This window comes from Ochotona princeps, chromosome 23 (assembly GCF_030435755.1).
Source record: "Ochotona princeps isolate mOchPri1 chromosome 23, mOchPri1.hap1, whole genome shotgun sequence".
Lineage (NCBI taxonomy): Eukaryota > Metazoa > Chordata > Mammalia > Lagomorpha > Ochotonidae > Ochotona > Ochotona princeps.
In genome coordinates, this window is record NC_080854.1 from 18358229 (window position 1) to 18382298 (window position 24070).

Below are 24070 nucleotides of genomic sequence, written 5' to 3' on the forward strand. Positions count from 1 at the left end.
CTTCTGAATTGATGCAAGAGTTAGTGAACCAACAGTTGAGTGTAGCTGAATTTTGTTAGTAATACAGTTCAAGGAACCCACCAGGCCTTCAATCAATGTCGAACGAATGACCTGTGATTACTCAGAGGACTCAGGAACTGTGGAACTGTTTGTCAAATGTCATGAAGTGGTTCAGATATATATACAGATCAATCCGGAGGAGCCAAATAAGGCAATTGTCTTTTTTGTTGTTGAATATTTTATCAATTATGGTTATGACTTTTTTCTTGATCAGTTGTGGATCTTGAATTTGTAAAACATGGATTAAGCTTTAGAGTTTCTATTTTTTGTTTAGATATTTGGTGTTTAAAAATATTGAAATTTACTTATCCAAAAATGTATTTTTATAAAGTGCTAGATGGGATTGATAAAGACCTGATATCCTAAAATATATGTACATATTTTATATTTTAAAATATTTTGTATTTTATATACATCTATATGTATGCATTTTAAAAGCAAACCAAGAGAGATGTCTTCTCTCTTCTGGTTTATTCTTCAAATGGCTGCAACAGTTTGTTCTGGGCTAGGCTAAGCTCAAGAGCCAAGAACTCCATCTTGGTCTCCCGGGCAGGGGTCAAGTACTCAGGCCATCGTCCAATGTCTTCCTAGGCTCCTTAGCAGGGGAGCAGCCAGGAGCTGACTGCCACACTGATAGGGAACGTTGGCATTCCAAGTAACTTAACGTGCTGTGCAACAGTGCTGGCCTCTGATGATTTTTTTTCTTATGAGACTTATTTTCTGGATTCTTTAATGAAATTAGGCTTCTTTAATTAAAGAGGGAGAGCCAAAACACTTCCCATTGACCCGAGTTTCCTCTAAGTTGGTAAACAATGCTTATTGGTTGTTATGAGCCAGTAGAGATAGTCCTTTAGAAGGCATTGCAATTTCGTGAAGATTGTTATGTTTTCTTCCCTGTGTTTGTTTTGTTTTTGTTCTTCTTTGCCTCTCCATCTCACAGCCATGGTGGTAAGGAGCTGGATATGCTGAGCACAGAAGTTTATTGCTGTAAGATACAGTTTATTGCATGTTTTAAAACCTAGAGCCCATGCTGGCTGGCCATGTACCATCACTGCGTAAACCAGTTACTTGGTCTCTAGAGGAGCAATGTTATTTGTTTCTTGCATCAGTAAGTTTAGAGAGGATTACTAACACCAATAGTAACAAATGCTGTTACGTATGAAGCCCTTTCTGTCTACCAGGCACAGGAGGCGTACAGGCTTTACATGTGTTCTCTGACTTCATTCTCCATGTCTTCTGTGCTGTCTACACCCTGTGAAAAATATTTGCCAAAGATTTTCAGTTTAAAGATGTGAACATGTTTCCATGGTTTAGGATCAAATTCCTCTGGGGAATAAATAGTTGAGCAACCTATAAATAGGTTTACTCTCTCTTCATTCTTGACCTCCGTTGGTGGGAAATATTGATGTGCAGGCAAGCTTCCAAGGAGGGCAAGCAGGGCAGGGGCTAGCTGTGGTTACTGTGGGACCCAGTCACATGATTTCTCAGCCTTTAGGACTGGGAATTTTTCCCTAGGTAGAACTTGGCCACTACTTTTCTTCCCTGTTCTTTCCTTTTCTGGTACGTGCTGAAACCTTGTGGCTAAGCATGTACTCTCTTAGTTGAATTATCTTTGACTAATTGGCATATGAGTGCTTTTCTGGTTGAGACCAGAAACTGTTCCTGGGCAGCTGATGCCCTTGAATGGACGGAAATAGTTGGCAAGATGACAGCAGCTTTGATGGGAGTCAGGTGATATTACTGTGTAGTCACTGGATGACCTTGAAAATCTTTCTTAGCTCTCAGCTTCTATAGTGGAATGTAAATTTTGGGCAGGGTGTCTTTCAAGAGCACCTCTTGAAATTAACATTAAGTATCTTGGCCATTATCACCACCTTATTCATTGATTTCATCAAGGCCTTGCAGTTTAAACATTTATTTGGCAAGAAGAGATAGAGAAGGGAGAGAAAAGGGAAGAGGAGGAAAGGAGAAGGTTCCTGTTTGCTATTTTGATTTCAAAAGCCAATAGTGATTCCAGGCTGGGGGTTGAAGATGAAATCCTGGAATGCAATCCAGATTATTGACATGTGCTGCAGGAAGCAGTGCCTGTTTCCTCCCAGGGTGCACATTAGCAGGAAGCTGGAACTAGGAGCAGAGCTGGGACTGGAACCTGGGCACTCTGGAGTGGGACATGACTAGACTAAAGCCATGCTTCCTGTTGTATTAGTAGGAGCTTATAGGAGCAAGAGGGTAAAGATGTATGATAGACAGGGAAACCCTCAAGCTAACAACACTAAGGAATGAGATGGGACCTTTCTATATGATTTGTTGATCTTTATTTTGATTTTATACACCATCTATTGGAGTACAATGGACAAATTTATATACAGCCAAGGCATACATGTTGAGTTGATCTATTTGTATTTTATGAAGTTATTAGCATAACCAAGTCAAATGCATATTCATCACTTACCAGTTTAAGTGTACAAGATGGTATTTTACACTATAGCTGCCATGCTGTACATTAAATCCTCAGAACAATTTTGTCTTATAACTGAAAGTTTTAAATAGACGTAAGAAAATGAATGAGGGCATTTCCTGTGTCAATCCTCTCAAAATGGCATTTGTTCATAAGTTCCTGTGAATTCTACCAGCTCTCTGCTCTGTTGACTTACCGGAGCACTGGCTCCTGACAGGTGTCATTCCGTGCTGCCTTCCTGCTGATTCCATGTAGCGTTTAGCAGTGGCTTGTGAAGGGAATAGGGATGGCAGGGACTGGGGTACAATAGGCAATACAGGGTGCATTGCTTATAGAGAATTTCCAGTTAGTAAAAGTTCATCTGTTATCACTAGGCGGGAACAGTGGTGAACAATGCCAATGGCAAAATATTCCTCATAATAGGGTGGGCAGTTTCCCCTCGTGTTTACCACTCCTTGTGGCCTGGCATTTTAGCACAGGGATCTTAGCCTTTTTGGAGTCAGAGAAGGTGGTCTGTCCCCCATGATGCTCTTTTTTTTTTAAATTTTATTTTAAATTCATTAATTACATTGTATTATGTGACACAGTTTCATAGGTACTGGGATTCTCCCCACCCCTCCCCAAACCCTCCCACCATGGTGGATTCCTCCACCTTGTTGCATAACCACAGTTCAAGTTCAGTTGAGATTCCCCCATTGCAAGCATATACCAAACATAGAGTCCAGCATCTTATTGTCTAGTCAAGTTCAACGGCTTCTTAGGTATACCCTGTCTGGTCTGAAGACAGAGCCAGCAGAGTATCATCCCGATCAATTAAAAGCTCCAACATACCATCAGCAAAAATTTACATCATTATGGAATTAATTGACATAGTAATGAGTAACCAATATGGTAAAAGTAAATGCGATTTCTTATCCACCTTCTGTGACCACCTCATTGACATTTCAATTTTGGTTTATACACAACATATAACATTCATAACATAACTTGTTATACATAACATCATATCATCTTAAATTAAGGCAAACATGTGGTATTTAACCTTTTGGGATTGGCTCATTTCCCTTAGCATTATGGTTTCCAGTTTGGCCCATTTGGCCACAAAGAACTGCATTTTGTTTTTTTTAATAGCTGAGTAGTATTCCCCCATGATGCTCTTAACAAGCTAATAGCTTTCCTTTCTTTTGTGTGTTTAGGCAAGGAAACAGTCACTGTTCTTCCAGGAGCCTCTTTTTTCTCCAGCGACGAATCATTTGCAATGATTAGAGGGTATGTAATAACGGAGCCCCCTGTTTCATACAGTGCGGAAGGAGCTGAGTCATCCCTTAAGTGCACTCACAAGGCTCTAAACGCAGCCGCAGTTTCCAAGCAGGAAACGATCACAGGTTTCTTTGGCTTCAGGAAGGTGTGGGATTATTCATGTTGCATCTTGGACGTTGACATGTCCAGATTATTCAGGAAAAGAATTCTTCAAATGCAATATATATCCTGGTGCCAACCGGACTGAAGGAAATATTTCTAGGGTCCCATCTGAGGATTCTGACAATTTCATCAAATTGTGGGCTCACTTTTAACTGGTGTTTGTCCTCAAATCACATCTCATGTGCCCTCATGAGGGAAACAGGCTCAGCTGTGTACACTTGTTCGTTTGTTCTGGGGATAGTACAGACTGAACTGTTTAAGAAGGAATGGTTATTTTATTGCATCGGCTTAGAGCTGATTTATCTGGAAATTAGTTACAAGGGGAAGATAAAGGATTTAGGGGGCAAAAAATGATTGAAGCTACTGGCCATGTCAAGTAAAGGGGACAGAAAGCTTGTGACATTTGCTTTAGGAGTCTTCTTTTTTCTTTCTCAGCGGCCATATCGATCTAACCATGCTAGGAGCAATGCAAGTTTCCAAGTATGGTGACCTGGCGAACTGGATGATCCCTGTGAGTGAACGTTCCTTTCTTTTTAATCATGCTTGGATCAATATAATAATTTTTTTTTGAAAAACAGGAAAAAAAATCCTGTCATTTCCGTTAGAGGACACAATGTAATTATTTAGCAAATGAAATACTTTAATATGCACTTTTAAATTTCGATCAAGTTTTAATCAAGCAAGAATTGAGAAGTGTTCTGCTTTGCAAGTTTAATGCATGGTTGGGACTAAAAACAGACAAAATCAAGGCAAAATAATATGTTCCTAAGAAAGTTGAGAAAGACAAAACCATAAAAGGATTAATTATACTCTGATGAAAGTAAGAAATACAAATGTTTATTAGTGTAATTACCATTTTAAACTAACTAGGAAAAACACTGAGTTCATTAACCTTATGTTCATTCTATTATTTTCCTGTTCACAGTGCTTAAAGTTCTCTCTTGATTGTGTACCCCCTACCCCCAAATAATCACATTGTCTTCTGTTATGGAATGCCAGACCTGTGACAGTTAAGCATTCTTATGAAATGCAAATCGTTATCGTTTAATAATGACCTGAGTCGAGGAAAACACCTCTTACAATCAGCATTGGGAAAAGGACTATAATCAGTAGCTTAATCCACGAGTGTGCTCACTATGTTCCAGGCTGCTGCGTTTCGAATCTGTATGTAAAAAAACAGTGGGTGTGTACCTGTGATCATGAACTCATTTTGGCTGTTTTTCCAGGTTACTGCTTTTTTGAGCCATTTATTTATTTCTAATATGAAAGTCAATGGGAAAGAGAAAGACAGAGAGAGAAATCTTCCAAATGCTGGTTCACTCCTCAAATGCTTGTAAGAGCTGGGGATGAGCCAGGCTGAAGCCAGGAACCTGCAATTCCATCTTCTATGTGGATAGCAAAATCCCAAGAACTTTGCCTCTCAAGCAGCATCTTAACTGCTGTGCCAAATATTTGCCCCCAAGTGATGCTCTTTTATTTTTGATTTTAAAAAGGTTTACAGATGTATTTCTAAAGCTTATGCTCTGAGTAATATTGTCTTGTAGCTGAGGTTGGTATCATATGATGTGACAGGTTTTCTGAAATCTCTTTGGTATTTCTCTATAATTTTTGAGCAAGGTGAATTAATATAGTTCACAACCATGTTAGAGACTGGTTAGTTTACCTCTTTTGATCAATACTACATGGAATATTAGTTCAAACTTTCACTAATTATTAAAGCCCTGTCTCTCAAACTTGTGCACATATTGTTGGAATCACTATCTAGTTTTTAAAAAATATTAATGCCTGGATTCCAACTGCAGAATTTCAGTTTAATTGTTCTTGGATGTAGGATGCGTATTGGAATCACACAGCTGATTCCAGCATGTGACCAAGGTTGAATATATTAAAGAAGAATCACCATCACCAAATGTAAGGGAGAAAACATCATAAACCATTACAACTAAGAACTCATAAAATCTGAATTACATTGCTATTTTAGTTTTTAAAATATTCTGATTCACCTATAGTTGTAAGGGTTGGCAACTCCTGGAGATTTCTAAGAAATCACAATGGCCTCCCATGCTTTATATAAGTGATATGGACAAGTTATAAGATGCTTATTAGCACAAGAAATCAGAATATACTTACATTTTCAGATTTTGCAAAAAGGATTCAGGGGCAGGAAGAAGAAGATGAGATCACTTTTAGGCCTTTTGACTTAGATCAAGTGTAAGAAGAGGAGAGGAAAGCAGCTCCTGCGATTTAGCCTTGACTTTCCAATAACCAAGGTGTGACTTTGAATGCGTCACCGTGTCTTTGGGTTATGGTGTTACCTCTAAAATAAGGACTCAAGATAATGACCTTCAGTACCATTCTTGTTGTTGCAGAAGATACAATGACACTTTTTTTTAATGGCTGCATGGCATTGTGTATATCACAGATTGATATAGTTTTTATATATTAGCATTTTTAAAGAATAAGAAAAAATTTGAGACTACATGGTTTGAGGTGTGCTGTCTAGCTCTGGTAGTTTAGTGGTTAAGGTCATGGGCTCTGCAGTGAGATACAGAGGCTGAGATCCTGTTTCATTTATTTGCTAGCAGTGTGACTTGAGCCAGTTGCCTTCTTTTTCTTATCAGTAAAATGGAAATGTAAAAGTGTCTACTATATAGAGCCATGTTCAGAAGTAAATGAAATAATGCACACCAAGGACATAGTGCAGGATGGCTTCAGAGTGAAGACCAGGTTTATTCTGGAAAAGAACTGGTTTGAATTTTAGCTCTACCCCTTGTAATTTATGTGATTCAGAGTGTGTTTCTGCCACGATTAAGTGAACACTGCATGTGTTCCATAAACAGAAATGGTTTCTCTGTTTTCTTTAATGCTTTATTGTTTAACATTAAAGAGAGAATATGAGGGTACTTCAAAAAGGTCATGCAAAATAAAATAGATAAATGTGTTTTGGGGCAAAAAAATTGTTGAAGCTTATGCATAGTTTTTATGTAATATATATTTTCTGTGCACTTTTTGAAGAATATGCAAGTATTTTGAAAAATTTTTGCAGCAGAATAAATCTGTTTAATTTCATTTTTTTTCCACTGGTCCTTTGAAATGCCCCTCTGTTTGCCTTAAACTACACTGGGAGAAGCAAGGAGATTATTCAGGAACCAGAACAACCTGCTTATCCTAAGCCCATATGCAAATGCCAAAAACTGAACCCTTTCAGGATAGATTTCTTGCCCTTATGGGTTACGAATAAGACACACACAGCCTACTGTCCTTATGCAGTTTCAGCCAGCAATTATTTCTCCCAAAGATTTGTGTTAATATACACAAATTAGATACATTTTTATTGTGCGATTCTGCAGTCAAGAAGCTAAAAAGTTCAGCTTTATGATATCATTTTTCATTTGTTTTTATCTTTTGACTGAATTTAGTCATTTTTCAGTGGCTGTGTCAGCAGCGGCACAGCATCACCATTCATTGTTATGATGTTGAGACCAATAACCCTGAAGCCTTTAAGACAAGCAAGTGGTATAGATGTGATCTGTCTTACCCTATAATAGCTTCTTAGTATGCAGTGTTGATCCTATGGGCAAAGACTTCTGACATTTTTGCCCGAAGCATCAAACAGAGAAAATATGGCAAAACCTTCATTGACCCCTTTAAGTTCCCTGCTTGTTGTGATTCTGGTAAAAACCCCGTATGAATTCTGCAAAGGTGGAGAGCTGTACTGGCTACCGGATCTGCGTGCTGGTGCTTTCCTAGGGTCTATTTTTGAGAAACAGCTGGCACCGATTATTGGTTTAAGAAGCCGAGTAAACATGTGTGATCAGCTCTGAGGATTATTATGGAAAGCATGGAATAAGCAGCCTACTGGCTAAGGCTGCCGTATGTCAGCGGGCACAAGAGCCCCACCTTTGTTGAAAAGACTGATAGGAGGCATTTGGATGTTTGTTTTTCCTTACGTTTTTCATTTCCTTGTGTGAATAAATACAAATGAATACTGCTCATGTGTATGCTGCATATGAGCACGTCCAACTGATTGTAGGCTTCAAGGAAGGCAAATGTCCAGTCTAGCTAGTTGTAAAACTAAGAAATGTGTGTTCAAGTTTCAATCTGTTGCAGAAAATGTAGTCCACATATTAAACTCATAGGTACAGATTGTGAGATAGGTGAGCGTATAAACTTACATATGATTTTAATGTATTAGTGTCTTGTTTGCTTGATCCTAAGAATCAGGAAAGTACACGTCATGACTATGGAAAAAGAATAGGTGGAAAACATACATGTTACAGCGGGACGCTTTTACTCAGTGAATGCCTTTGCCTGTTTGGTGTGATAAAGGAAAGCAGAGGACTTTGGCATGAAGCTTGTGCTTGCGTACTGCTTCCTTCACAGATGGTGACAAGGCACATCATCTCCTCACACTGTGCAGATGCTCCTTGAGTTACATAAGACTATATAAAACCCAGAAAGACTTAGATAAAACCCATAAAACCATCACAAGCTGGAAGTACAATAAATCAGAAAACACATTTAGTACCTTAGAAATCCATCATCAACTCAAAAAAAAATTCTGCCTAAAAAGTGTGCTTACTCATTCACAAAATGACAATAATACTTAACGTAGCAAGCTTGTCCCAAGGATAACATTAGTGCATCCATTCAACAGGTATTTAATCAGTCGTACTTTAAGGGTCATAAACTGTTGTAGCTTTTTCAGTGATGTACCTGTGGGAAAAAAATTCACTGAATTTATGTCGCTGATATTTTAGCGGGGATCATCAGTATGTGGCACATGTACGGAATCTAGCCCATTGCTTGTTTCTTGCGAATAAAGTTTTATTGGAATATAGCCATACTCACTCACTTACATATGGTTTATGGCTATTTTGATGTTGCAACAGTAGAGGGGAATGGCTGAAGAAGAGACCAATTCTTCCTTAAAAGTGTCTCCCATAGTTCCTGTGTTGGGAATGTGACTCCCCATGGGGCAGTGTGGTCATGTCTGGAGGGCTCTCTGCCACATGCATACATGGGTGAGTTATCTCTGGAGTGGATTTGCTAAAAAGGATTATGTCGGTCCATTTCTTTGCTGCTTCACCTGTGGCTCTTTGGCCTTTTGCCAGAAGGAACTCAGTGCCATACCCTGGGAGTTCCAGGTTAAAAAATAAGACAGGGATTTCGTTCCAACACTCACACAACACACTCCCACAAGGTCCCAGGACTTAGACAAAGTCTAAAATAGTTCCCACTTTGCCCTTTGTAGAAAAAGCTTGCCAACTCCTGCCTTATATTATTGATTGGAAACCTACCTTTGTTTATTTGTTTGTTTTTTGTAATTGAAGCAAGCAAAGCTCTACATTGCTGTCAAAGTACTATATTTCACATATATTTCATAATTGCATACTCAATGTAATCATCAACATGCTAGGATTTAAATCTTTTCAATATGTTTTCCTTGTTCACTTCATGTTTCTTTTGTTGTTGTTTGCTTTATTTTGGATCAGTTAACTACTTTTCATACTCTTATTTTACATTCCTAATTGTCTTAATGAGTTAATGATTTCTTTAACTATCTAATTTCATACATCATAAGTAATCATGTATCACTTTATATATAAGAATCACACAAAAGTAAACTACTTCTGCCTTCATCAAATTTATTAATTATATATCTTATTCCGCGTGTGATATAAACCCCAAATACTTTGCTATTATTTTTTGCTACAAATCTTGTTTGTTTTCCAATAGACTTGTTCGTTTGTTCTTTTCTGCACGTTTGCTGTGTGCAGATCCAGGTTGCTCTCAGATGTTGTTTTCCTTTTGCTTGACAGGCATCCTTTGACATTTCCTGTAGTATAAATCTTAGAGCTGTCACTTGGGTTGATCCTTCCAATGTTTATTTTTAAGTCTTTAGTTTCGGGCTTCTGTACTTCCAGTGCCAAGCCAGTTTGCTTTGGAGGCCTGGACCTGATCACCATATATTGTGAGGTCTTTCTTGTCTGGTTGTCAGAAATATTAATTGGTCTGTTACCCACATATGTGAGTTCTGGACACTTCATGCCTAAGGCTCGCGTGTAGATCTTTCCTATGTTTTGGCTAATTTTCTCTCATGGACAAGTGTGTGCTGAGGGATGTGCACACTCCAGAATTCCACCCGAGACTCACAGTGACCCCGTGGCGATCTTCAGAACACTCCCTGCAGCGACCTCCTTTCTTGGTGTTTTCAGATCTCAACTCAGTTCTGGCTTTCTTATCCTCTGCACCGGACAAAATGGTCCATTGCTGCACTGCAGCCTGCAGATTGTCCCCAGGCAGTGAGCTGGGGACAATTGTTGGCCCGTCTCATTGGAAACAGGATTCTTTACAGCAAATAAAACTTATATACAGAATGCCCTGCTTGTCCCCTGTAGTATTCCTTGATCTGTAAGAGGGTCAGAACAGTCTTGGAACCTGTTTAGACCATTTCCTTTATAAATTCTGCTTCTGAGAAAATACCTTCCCCGCAACTCCGGGTCTCAAAACTCTCATTTGACTATCAGTGTGAAAGCAAGACAGGGACAAAATCATCTCACATCCAGCCAGACTGCAGTATATATTTTATATTTATGTTGTAAGGAAAATTGTTCTCACCTAGAAGAGTCTGTTGATGATTAAAAGCTATGATTCAAAGCCACAGCTGAATTATAAAGCTATTGTTTTTATAAGGAAAGAACTGTTCTTTTAGGCAGAGTTGCAAGGAGAAAGAAAGAGAGAGCGAGAGAGAGAGATATTTCATACACTAGTTAACTCCTCAGTTGGCCATAATGGCCAGGGCTGGTTCAGGCTGCAGAGTGTTAACATGGAGCTGAATTGGAAGTGCAACAGCCTGGACTTAAGGCTGAGTTTACTTGGGATGCAGCAGGTGGCAGTTTAAGCTGTTGCACCAGGACGGTTCCCTAAGTGGGAACTACCAACGATTAACCTATGCCACAAGTGAAGTCCCATGCTGGATTATTTGTATGTTTCTTGTCATTTAATTCTGCACTGTTGGGAGTTAATCACCCCTTCGTGGGTGAAGACATTTAGGCAAAGGAGTTAGATATTCATGTTCCTCCATGTCATTAGTGATGGAGTGGGAATCTGAATCAGTCTCATTAGGTCTTATGAATTTTACATTCTGGAACCAACCTGAAAAATATATGACTACCCTGCAACATTGCTGCAAACCGGGTAAAGAAATTGTTGCTTTGTCATTGTGGCATAGCTAGTTAAGCCAACAATTGAACTGGTATCCCATGTTAAGCATGGGCTTGAGTCACAGCTGGCTTCACTTTTGATCCAGCTCCCTGCCAAAGTACCTGAAAACGGAGCAGCAGAAGGTCCCAGTCCTTGGGCCCCTGCCACCCACATGGGAGAACCAGATGGAGTTCCAGGCTTCTGGCTTCCACATGGCCCGGTCTAGACGGGATGGACGATTTATCTGTCCCTCTCTTTCTGTAACTCTGCCTTCAAATAAATAAAATAAATCTTTTTTAAAAGAAGTTTGTTTCGTTTATGGGATTAAAGCCTAATGGCAGTTGAAAGCTTATAATCTGTGTAAGTGATGCTGACTTCGGGTGGGCATCTACATGTGCTGGGTCACCCGTTCATGGGCTCACTCCTTTGCACCCTGTTCCCTTTAAGCTCCCACTCCAGTGCTGAAGTCTCCACTGCCTAACCACATGTAAATGTGCACTTCAAGTAGGAAGCATTTTATTTACTCATTTTAGTTTTTATAATCTACCCATTGAATTCTTTGAAAATATTCAGACCTTCTATTAGAATTTTTATAAAATTCAGTGCTCTTCAGATAGGAAACATTTAAACATCATTACAGAAATATGAGGATCATGGTGAAGGAAAGTGATGAAAAGAAGTTAAAACCTATGTAAAAAAAGGAGAGATTAACATCAAGGTCAGACAAGAACAAAAGCAAACTATTATTTTTTTTTAAAGATTTATTTATTTTTATTGCAAAGTTGGATATACAGAGAGGAGGAGAGACAGAGAGGAAGATCTTTCGTCCAATGGTTCACTCCCCAAGTGAGCCACAATGGCCAGTGCTGCGCCGATCTGAAGCCGGGAGCCAGGAACCTCTTCTGGGTCTCCCACGCGGGTGCAGTGTCCTAATGCATTGGGCCGTCCTCTACTGCTTTCCCAGGCCACAAGCAGGGAGCTGGATGGGAAGTGCAGCTGCCGGGTTTAGAACCGGCGCCCATATGGGATCCCGGGGCATTCCAGGCCAGGACTTTTAGCCGCTAGGCCACGCGGCCGGGCCCCAAAGCAAACTCTTTAACAAGTCAGCTCACCAGCCTTAGTCCTCACTCCTGGTAACCTTTTAGGGAAGGAAAGGAACCTAAGGATGTGAATCTGGCTTGTTCTTATCTTAGTGTTCGGCAGGCTTGAAGAGGTTTTACCTTTTGATTGCTGTTAGAGTGTTTTTGTTGTAGAGGAAATGAACTGTTTCTCTCCTTGCTGTGTTTCTTCTGATGTGTTTATGAAACAACTGCGTGACTGTAAGAACATGGACTCTGCGGTGGAGCCCAGATAGCTTCAGTCTAGAGACTGAAAGAAAGGTGCTGTAAGTGTCAGACTGAATCCAGGCTGTGGTGCCAGAAGCTCAGGGAGGATTCTCTGTCTCCCTTGGTGTTAGAAGGCACACTCCTCTCCAGAGGGTGGGAGCCTGTGGTACTGGATTGAGTCTGTCTTTCTTACTTTCTTTTCAGAGGCACTGAGCAATGAGTTTTCAGTTTCGAATATTTGTCCATTTGACTAATGACCACAACAGCCCCTTCTCATTAAACATCCCACTTAAAAGGAGAAGAAACATTAGAAGTGGTACATGAGGCCTCCCAGAAACCCATTATTACTAATGTGACAAGTAATGGTGCTGCGGAGATGAGTTAGCAGGGAGTGAAACCAAGGGGCTGATGACAGCATGACCCTGCAGGCACAGAGCTAATGACTCTTGAAAACTGAGTTTCCTGAAATGACTGAATTTGCCATTTCCAGTTGGTGAAATCTCTTATTTCTTCCTTCACTCTTTTAGATTAGAAATTATATTAACACATTTATTTTTAAGAAAGCTGTATTAGGAAAAATGTTAAGTATATGTAAAAAGGGGGACAATTTTTGACTTAGCGCTTAGGAGGCCACGTGGAATGCCTGTTTCAAGACCTGGCCAAATGTCAACTTCCCATTTCTAGTGTGGAAGGCAGTGGGTGATGCCTCACATACTTCTATCCCTGTCATCCGTGTGGGAGACCTGGAATGAGTTCCAAACTCCTCGTTATCACCTGGTCACCCCCCAAATGATCCCTGTTATTGCCTTTCTGCTATCCCGTCGGGTGGTAAGAGGATAAGTATGGAATTCCTTTACATGAGTAAGCTGCATTGTACCTCAATTTTACTACAGAAAAGCCTGAATCCAGAGAAATGACATGAATAGATGCAGATGACAGACTTACTTAGTAGATGAGCCAGTTCTGGAACTTGTCCCTCCTGTGTCATCTTGTCTAGATATCCTTTCCACTATTTGCTCCTGTGCAGGGGAGTCTTCAGTAATATTCATTATGCCATTGTCTCTTCTTTTGCTCTTGGTCATTGTACTTCTGGTTAGCAGATTCTTCTCCTTGGGGCAGGTTTCCAAGCTGTGTCACCCACAAGTGTATAATTTGATTTTACTTATTGTGGTTGGTACATGGTTTTTTGTTTGCAGTCACTTGTGCCACTCCCTGCAGTGAGTTTCAGATCTGGGCTCTTGTGTTAGATTTCCACCATGGTCTCTGTAGTCCCAGCTCCTGGCTCACCACTCTCCAGCTCCTGTGTTCCCATGTTGATGCTGCACTATTGTCTGTACAGCCTTTCTCCCACTTCTGATTTGAGCAGTTCCCAGGATTAGGGAGACACCAGGTGTCCTATATAGCTAGGTTGTTGGTGGTGCTGATCTTACTGGAACCTGCTGGCCATTAGGTGTGAGGATCATATGGAACTGGCTGCTGGTGGAACTCTTGCCGCCCGTGGATGGTCGCCACTTGCTGACTGCCACTGGGGTGTCTGATCACTGCAACATCATACCATTGTCTCCGCTGTTGCTTTCCTGTGTCCCCCATGTCAGCTTTATATTTCTATTTCTGCAAATATTCAGTTACTTTTAATTAGACTTACAGGAGGTATATCTTTTTAAGTTAATCACTGTTTTAAGATATATCTGTTAATTTTATTCTATTTTACATTCTACTAGCTTAAGATGCATAAATCTAATGTTTATTTGCAGTTTTTTTTCCTTTTAATTATACAAGCTTTTAAGGCTCTATTGTTTCTCAGTATAATTTTAATTGTACTGCATAAGTTTTATCATAAAATTCTTACTTTTGTTAACTTCTCATTTCAGTTTTCATTTCTTTTTTGACTCATGAATTTATTTTTAGAAGACTCATTGTGTTTTTCAAATTTCACAATTTGGGGGATTTGATTGTTACATTACTTTCTGGAAGTAGTGGGTTTGTTGAGAGTCAAGTGTATATTTTATGTTTTTCAACTGTACACAAAAAATAACAAAATTTTAGGTTGTGCTTATATTCAATTTCTTTACTTTCTTTCGGTGTGATAGCCACTGACCACATGTCAGCTTCTGAGCCCTGGAAATATGTGATTAGTGTGGCTGACAAACCAAATTTCTAATTTTATTTCAGATCATTTATTGACACATGTGGCTAGTCTACTTTGTTAGACAGTACAGGTCTAATCTATGAAGTTCTTGCATTGAGTAATTCCTTTTAAAGGAACTCAGTTCTAAAATTTTAGCTTTTAAACTGCGTAACTACACATTTCAATGATATTGAAAGTTGGTGAAATTTTAGCATTTTTGTGTTTAACTCAAGATTCCAGCAATTATGAGACCTACAAATCATCTGTGTTAGATAACTGAGCCTGTGGTCATAAAAAGGCCTTGATATGCAGAGAATTGTTTTAGTAAAAGTCAGCTTCTAGAAATCAACCTTCAAGTTAAAATTGCAATTATTCAAATTATCCTCGTAAAGATGTTTTCCTTCGTCAAAGGTTGAGAAACCCATCAAATTTATCACACAGTCTTTCCTCAAGGGCACTGAATAAAAAGGAAATGAAAGTTGAAATGATAAATTACACAGAAATTATTAAAAGTGAGAACTCAATACGAAAGCCCGTAGGTTGTCAGTGAGATTATACTTGAGGAACAAAAAGGATGCCTTACATGGTTTTGCTACTTGCAGGAGCTCTGAATCAGCCACTGTGTTCCTTACCAGTGTATTGCACTCGGTACGGCATTAAGAAAGCCCATTGTGGTAGTGCTGGATACAGCCAAGTCTATCACGCACGTTGCTGGATCCTATAGTGGTCATTGTTAAGAACCAGACCAAGCACATAGTTTCTATTTGGGGACATTTGATGTCACAACCTGTATGTTTAGACCCTCAAGTTCTCTGGATAGGATTTTATTATGAAATGCATTTGTTATATGGGATTGGAACTGAGTGAACCTGTTTCCCATCTCCCATCTTATCCTCTTTCTAGACATACCTGTTCTTGTCCTTCAACCAGTACAGTGGGATTTTCCTAAGGAAAGTGCAGATAGAGCTTCTGAAATTTCTTCAGAATAGATTGAACATTGCCCGTATTATCTATCACTAGGTAATGCAAGTAGAACTTTGCAGTTGTGGTAATAATTTATAGAGAATCATTAGGTAGTAAGATATATGCACAGTTTGTTTCCAGACTTTTCCAAGTTTAACTGTGTAAGTAGCAATTTAAAAATGGTTATGGATGGAATATCAGTTTTGTGACAGTTGTGCATAAAAAGAGCAAATATTATATCTGCAGAAAATACCAAACACAGACTTTGAGCTTTGACTCGAGTACATGAGTTTTCATAATTTTTGTAAAGATTTACTGTATTATTATTTGAAAGGCAGAGGTACAGAAGGAATTAGAGAGGAAGACAGAGACACAGAGAGAGATCTTCCATTCACTGATTCACCTCTCAAATGGCAGCAGTGGCAGGAACTGGACCAATGTGAAGCTAGGAGCCAGGAGCTTCTTTTGGGTCTCCCACTTGGATGCAGGGTCTGAGAGTTTGGCCATCCTCTGCTGCTTTCTCAGGCTGTAAGCAGGGAACTGAATTAGAAGTGGAGCAGCATGGACACAAACCAGTGCCCATATGGGATGCTAGCATTACAGGCTGATATATATAAACACACACACATATATGTATGCATGTATTTGGATTCCGGAAATTCAATCCACAAATATTTAAGAAATAGCTCTTTTGTAAAGACGTTTTTCTTACTGCCCAAACTTTGTGAGAAGTAAGCTTATTACTCTGACACTTGGAAGATTTATCGGCAAACCTATTTTCTTCCTGAGTGTAACTTATAATCATGTTGATTTTAGTAAGTTTAATTTTCTAAAATCATGGTTTTCAGGTTGGTGAAAGATGCATGATTTGTTTACAAGCATATTGGAAAGTTCTATAATTTTGGTTCTGGAGGATCTGACTGTATTTTTAGAAATTGTCTAAAGTGAAGATACAGAGGACATCTTTAGGCTTGCTGGTTGCCTCTTAATGCAATTAATTAACACCATCCAGTGGATTAGAGATACTAAGAAAGAAAGATAGCAGAGCAAATTAGACATTTTAGAATAAGAACCATTTTCTATGGGGATTCAGGTACTTGTGCTTGCCTGACTTGCTCAGTGACTATGGGTGACGTATTTAACTTTCTCAAGCACTGTTTATTTCGTTTCTCCTTCCCTCCCTCTGCTACCCCAGCTTGTCTCTCTTTGTAAGCCTGTTATACTTGCTTTCTGGAAAGATAGCTTACATAATGAGGAATTATTTTCATATAATTGAGTTTCTAAAAAGATACCTACAATGGACAAAGTAAATGATAACAAGAAAGGTGAAAAAAATTAGCCAAAGACAAGGGGTAGTATGTTAGTTTTTCTAGAACTAAGTAGTAATCTGCATTCCTTATTTTTTTTTTTTCAAACCAATACTAATATGGCTCAGGAACATTCTTGTAAAAGGTCCTAATTACCATACTTCATTTACGAAAGACAAGAGAAAAATTTGTACCAAAAAGCAAGATGTCTGGCATAAGGATGAGCTTATTGGAACAATCATTTGGGTGGTGAAATTTATTTATTTATTTATTTATTTATATTAAAAATATCGAAAAATCTCACAATGCAAGTCTCAGAATCATTTTTTGTATTTTTTTAAGCCAGATGTTCTAATTCATGGCTTTTTGTTTTGCTGGTGTGTTCTAAGTTAGCAAATGTTGAATTTACAAAGTGATAAGGTTCAGTTACTACAAAAAGCAGATCCTGACTGGCAACAAAGGAGAGATTCATTTACATATTATTGTTAGTTTACATGTTTTGGAGTCCATTTTTTTTCCTCTTTTTTTTTTTAATTATTTATTATTTAACTTCAGTAATTACATTGTATTATGCGACACAATTACATAGATACTTGGGTTCTCCCCACCCCTCCCCAAACCCTCCCACCATGGTGGATTCCTCCACCTAGTTGCATAACCACAGCTCAAGTTCAGTTGAGATTCCCCCATTGCAAGCATATACCAAACATAGAGTCCAGCATCTTATTGTCCAGTCAAGTTCAACGGCTTCTTAGGTATACCCTGTCTGGTCTGAAGACAGAGCCAGCAGAGTATCATCCCAGTCAATTGAACGCTCCAACATACCATCAGCAAAAATTTACATCATTATGGAATTAATTGACATAGTAATGAGTAACCAATATGTTAAAATCCTCTTTAAGGGGTTCTCCCAAAGCTCTTTAAAAAGAGGGAGATCCTGAGAACTTAAAAATGTTTTAAATTTGTTTTGCACAAAACATAGAGAAACCATAAAAGTAAGTCACATGTGGGTTATTTTTAAATATAATCTTATTTTAGAATTCACAGCAAAATTTAGGAGTAGTAGGAGGCATTGATGTGCGTCCCATGCAATTTACCCCATCGTTACTGTTTGGTGGGAGTATTAACATGAATGGTGCATTGGTCACAACTAAGAAACACATTGAGACATTACTCTTTATTAAACCTTGGACTCCACTTTGATTTCATCAGTTTTTTCCCCCCGTGAATGTCCTTTTACTGTTTCTAGGTCCACTGCAGGACAGCACGTTTCATTTAGCTGTCACGTGTCCTCCCTGATCTATGTGAGTTTCTACTTCCTTCTTTTCCCTGAACTTACAGTTTTGAGAAGACCAGCCGGCCATCTCCTAGAATGTGTCCCTGTGTGGATTTGTGTGATGTTTTTCTCATGATTACACATGGGTTATGAGTTTGGGGGAAGAATCCAATCACATGACCTTCTTATACCAGGGAGCAAAAGGTGTCAACATGGTGAAGTTAGTCTCTACTGCTTGGTTAACATGTGGTCACCAGGTTTGTTTAGTACTAAGTTACCTTTTTTGCCTGTTTCTTTTTTGGTTCTGAATGAGATTCAGTACATTTAGCTCACTTTCAAAGGCTAGCAGGAAGGTTAAGTTCTACCACCTGAGGGAAAATGCGAAAATAAGAAATACTGCCCCCACTGCTGGATACTGCACTTCTAAAATTCCTAGAATTTTCCAAATGTTAAGTGTTGTAGGATCTTATTTTGTTGCTTATAACATACTGTTTTTTATTTATAAGTTTGATTAATATAGAAATATGTACTTATGGCGTACATTGCAATATTGCAACACAACCACGTTCTAAAAAAAAATCAACCATGAACTAGCTTCTTTCCATTTTACTTATTCATTCGGCATGGGTCAGGAGCAGACCAGGCTGAATCAGTTCATGTCATCCACTGACAAATCCGATCACCAGAACAGAGTGTGGGATGGGCCGGGTTTGGTTGAGACAAAACCAGCACACATTATGGAATGCCAGGGCATGGTTGCCTGTACTGGATATGAATGCAGCACCCATCCAGCACACGTGAGATCCAGGAAGGAAGGGGCAGAGCTGGCGGGGGGATTAAGGGGCTGGTCCCCTCGCTGGACAGCTACTCCCACTGGAGAGCGTGGGCTGGGATAGAGACAGACCCGACTAAGCAAGGCTACAACACCTGTGCGCTGCATGTGGACTAGATCAGGGCCGCAGCATCAGCTGGCAGATGCTGGCACTGGGGACTAATTCTGTCGAGTCAAATCACAGGACCACCTAAAGAGTGCATAAACCGGGACAGAGAGACCTGGGAGGAAAAAGTGGGTTCCCCCCTCTTGGGTCACTACTCCCGTGGGAGGGCATGAAAACTAGGACGGGGGCTGGGATGGCTAGATAGAGAGGCACTCAACAACATCTGTGAGGGCTGGATGGTTGAGTTGATTAGATAGAACTAAGCTTTAATACCCATTGACAAGTACCAGAGCCAAATGGGATATGGGACAGACTGGACTAGTCTGCTACACATACTGGCAAACCGGAGTAGGGGGCGGGCTTGGTGGGGGTTATTGTGGGTCACCCCGACTAGGCTGCAGCTCCCACTGGTTGATGTAAGGGCCAAACCAGACTGGACTGCAACACCCATTGGTTCCAGTGCAACTCGGGACTGAAAACAGAACCAACACAGCAATTGCAACCACCAGCTGATCGGGGTGATGGACTGTGCCGGGCCCTGTGCTTGCTAGAACATACAAGAAACTAATCTGGGAATACCTCAAAGTATCTTGGGAGATCTCCCCAATCGAACTGCTGGACTCAGAACTCTAACCAATCATCTCAGCTATATGTTGGCAGCGAAATATGGGGCAAACGGAGACTTTATGATGGACCATATCAATCAGTGGACGACCTCATCGAGCGAAACTGGCAGCGATTCATAACTGGAGAACTATTAACACCACTTGAGCACATATCTCAGAGCATGCCCCACATCCGGGACTTGGGGTGGGCGGGAAACCAGGTGGGGCTTCTCCCTCAATATCCCCCTTTACCTCAGATACATGATGGAAACAATGTTGACATAATAGCATTACCCACTTCCCTATCCCCCTGAACCTTTTTTTTTCTTCTCTTTCCTTTAAGTGTAATTAACTATGTAAAGATTGTCAGCAATACAATAAAATAGATTAAAAAAAATCAACCATGAACTAGCTTCTTTCCATTTTATTTATTTTTTTCCCCTTTTTGGGACCTAGTAGTTCATCTCTTCCCGTTATTTTTACAGTATATGTTACATTATTGTGAACTGTGTTGTTCCAGTGCTATAATACCCAGAAGCTTTTATCTGACTGCATTGGGGCCACGCATTATCCAATTTCCCTCTGTCCCTCTCCCCTGGCCCTTCAAAAACTCTCTTAGTTAGAATTCTAAATTCAGACCACTTTTTAAACTTTCATGTATGAGAAACAATATACAATATTTGTGTGTCTAGGGTAGTTCCAATTAACGTTATCTCCAGTTCTACCCTTTTTGCTGCAAATGTCATTTCATTGTCTTATGACTAAATATTGTCCATTGTGAATATATGCCACATATATATATATGAACGTTGCGGTACAGGTATCTCTTTAACATGCTGATTTCATCTTTATGCCCAGAAGTGGAATAATTGAGTCATATGGTAGATGTATTTTTGTTTTTGAAGGGTCACCATGCTGTCCTCCATAATGACTGTATTAACTGCTTCCCAACTATATGTAAGCATTTGTGCTTTCCCATCAATATTGGTTTTATTTTGCTTTTGATACGAGCCTTTCTAATTGAGTGCGAGGATATGTGATTGTGGTTTTGATTTTCATATGACTGATAACTAGTGATTCTGAGCATTTTTCATGTATTCATTGGCCTTTTGTAGGTTTTTCTGAAAAATGTTTGATTCATTGACTCGTTTCTAAACTGTATTCTTTGATTTTGTCATTGACTTTTAAAAAATAATTCTTATATATTTTGAATATGAATGCTTTGTCAGATGTGTAGTTTGAAAATATTTCCTCCCATTCTATTGGTTGTCTATTCACTCCATTGATTACATATCTTGCTTTGTAGAATTTTCTTATTTTGGTATAATTCTATTTGTGTTTTCTTTGATTGTGCTTCTGGGATCTTATCCAAAAATCAAGTATGTCAATGTCTTGAAGTTTTCTCTGTTTCCTTCTAGTAGTTTCACAGTTTCATGTCTTACACTTAGATCCTTGTTACATTCTGAGCTAATTGTTGTTAAGGGTGAGACGTTAGGGTAGATTTGGATCAATATTAAATCTGCATAGGCCTATCCACTTTTCCTGACACCATGTACTGAAGGTACTCTCCTTTCTCTACTACTTGTTTTTTGGTATTTCTTCAAAGGTCAGTTGGTCATAGATGCATATATTTGTTTCTGGTTTGCCTGTTCCGTCTGTTCATCTGTGTTTTGTGCTTGTCACAGGCTGTGTTGATGACCATACCTCATAGTCTGTCTTAAAATTTAACATGCTGTGCCTCCACCTTTTTGTTCAGGATTGCTTTGCTTATTCAGGGTCATTTGTGCTTTCATATAAATGTTTAATTTTTTTTTTCTATTTCTGTGAAGAATGAAATTGGTATTTTGATGGAGGTCAGGGAATTGATCCAGAGACTGCTTTAAATAATGTGGACATTCTGATCCATGAATATGGGACATCATTCTAGTTTTTGTATGTGGCTTCAATTGTTTTTCATTTGCATTTTGTCATCTTCATTGGACAGAGCTGTCGCTTGCTTGGTTAAATTTATTTCAGGGGACATTTTTAGTCTATAGTGAAAGGGATTACTGTTATAATTTTATTGTTAATATAATCACATAAGACAGGTACCACATTGACTTTCTCCTTCGGTTTTTTTTTTTTTTTTTTTTTTAGAAATTTTTTGTTTCTTTCCCTGGTATTTCTTTTCTTTATTTTTACAAGAAGATCAAAATGTCATTAGAGGGTTGGAGTTTTCAGCCCTAACCGCAATCTTTAGGGAAGGGAGAGTGGCTAGGGAAGGAATTCAGCCAACAATGTCCAGTGATTTGATCAAGGATGTTGTGTAAGGAACCTTCATTAAAAACCCCCAGTGGATTAGCAGGGATTTGGGGAGGGAGGAATAGAAATCCTATAGTTTATGGAGCTATGTCATGGAATAATTCAAGAAAATTTTAAAATCCAAACAATGGGATTCTAGGAGTCTCTGAGCTGGTAAAAACAAAGATTCTGGGAGGTTGCTGTTCCTGGAGAAGGCATTGAACTTCTACACTCCTTATCCCTCATGTTGGCTTCTGCTTCTTTCATTTGGTTGTTCCTCAGTTGTATGCTTCATGATAAACCAGTAATAGTAAGTAAGCAAAATACCTTCTTTGATTCTGTGAGCCCTTTTAGCAAATTACAGAACCTGGTAGTTGGAATTTCCTGACTCCATGGTTATTTAGAAGAAGTACAAGTGACTTGGACTTAGGACTGTGTCTGTGTGGCCGGCTGTCTTTAGTAATGTGATTGCTCCTACAAGACGGCTCATATCCTGAGGTGCTAACTTCATGTGAATAGAGTTGAAAATGAATTCAGTTGTTTGACACTCAGTTGATGTCTAGAGAGTTGGAGAATTGGTTGGTGTGAGAAGAAAACCTGTACTTTTAATATTAGAACTATTGTGAAAGTGGACACTTGAGGAAGAGGTATTAAATATATCTTCAGTTTCTCTTTCTCTTTTCTCCTGTTTATTCATTGAGTAAATGAACAAATCATTTGTTTACAGCAAGCCATTCTCATGCATATTTTATAGTTTATGCTGTAATGCAGTACTGTGTTACTTTGAAGTACTATCTACGCTGCCTTTGGCCAGTGATAGTTTTTCTGTGTGGGTTTCTATACTGTAACAAGTTTATATTCTTTCTCCTTTTCACACAATCCTTCCTTACTTTGTGTTATTGTAAAATGTTCATCTTCCATTTTCCTTGCCCTTAGAACCATCTATCTTAATCTTAAAGAGCCCTAGTTGCTTACATTGGACACTGGTATTTAGACTGTAAAGATCTGGGTGCTAGGTGCACTGCTACTCCTGGAGCATCATCCCAGGCTTTCTCAATGACAGAGTTAGACAATGTGCACTTTCATACAAACCTGTAGTCAGGTGGCTCTTAATAACAAATAGCAGCAGCTTTCCATTTTAGACCAATTCACTGAAAACAGAGGGAAAAAGTGACTCTCTCCTAAATAGCTATTTCTCAGGGTGTTAGCTGTATCTCAGTTGTGTTTTATAGAAATTTTTAAAATAATCAGGTCCAGAAAATGGAACTTTATGGCCCCAAATAATGAGATTTTATGAAATATGCCCCACCTGCAAGTATCACCCAGGCGTGGGTTCCAGGAGGCCACATGTGCCATACGGTATCACTGTAGGAAACAGAATAAAATCACCACAATGGCTGTGGCTGCCACTTCTACTTGACGGTGCACTGGGCTGCAGATGTGCCTCACAGTAACCCTATATAAAGGAACATGGAAGTCATCAGAGTTTAGGCTCCCACATAATGCTGCTCTGTGCCATGTTTAATACCCCTCTCTGTAATTATAAACAAAATTATTAAAGCCATCAGATCAGAAACCTGAAAGGTCATTTTTGAAATTCAAGTACAGGAAATGCTAGCCTACCAAGAAATGAACAAAGTTTTATTTTGATTTCTGTATCCTCAGGGTCTTCACCCAAAGTTGGTTTTCCTGTTTCTAATTTCTGAAGACATTTTTGTTTTGGTTTGTTTTTACAATCTAAGAAATTACTCTGACACAGCTGCATTGCAAAGAGAACAAGGTAGAGATTAATACTCTCTAAATTTGCCTTGTAATATATCTTTCAAAACTATTAGCTTCGTGGAAATTTACCCAGAGTTAATTATGTTAATGTGTTTTTTTTTTTACAAAAGTTATTTTGAGCTACTTCTCCCCAGCTAGAGAAGAAGTGATTTTGTACCTCTTTGTAGGTACTTTCATTTTCAGGGTCTTCATGGGGTAAACTGTATTTTTCTATTCCAAAACCTTCCACAGCCTGTGACAGTAGGACCCAGGCACAGGGTCTCAGTGGCGTTGTAATTTGCTCTCAGAGATGGGCCAGTCTTATAGAAAAAGATGCACTC

General features: G+C 39.1%; 1 protein-coding gene across 1 annotated transcript in view; it reads left to right on the forward strand.

Moving 5' to 3' along the window:
• OXCT1 (3-oxoacid CoA-transferase 1) overlaps nt 1-24070 on the forward strand; it is a 130345-nt gene that overhangs the window by 69147 nt on the left and 37128 nt on the right. The window contains exons 12-13 of the mRNA XM_004583674.3: nt 3715-3787; nt 4376-4451. Coding sequence (XP_004583731.2) covers nt 3715-3787; nt 4376-4451 — 149 coding nt within the window. The remainder of the gene's footprint in view (nt 1-3714; nt 3788-4375; nt 4452-24070) is intronic.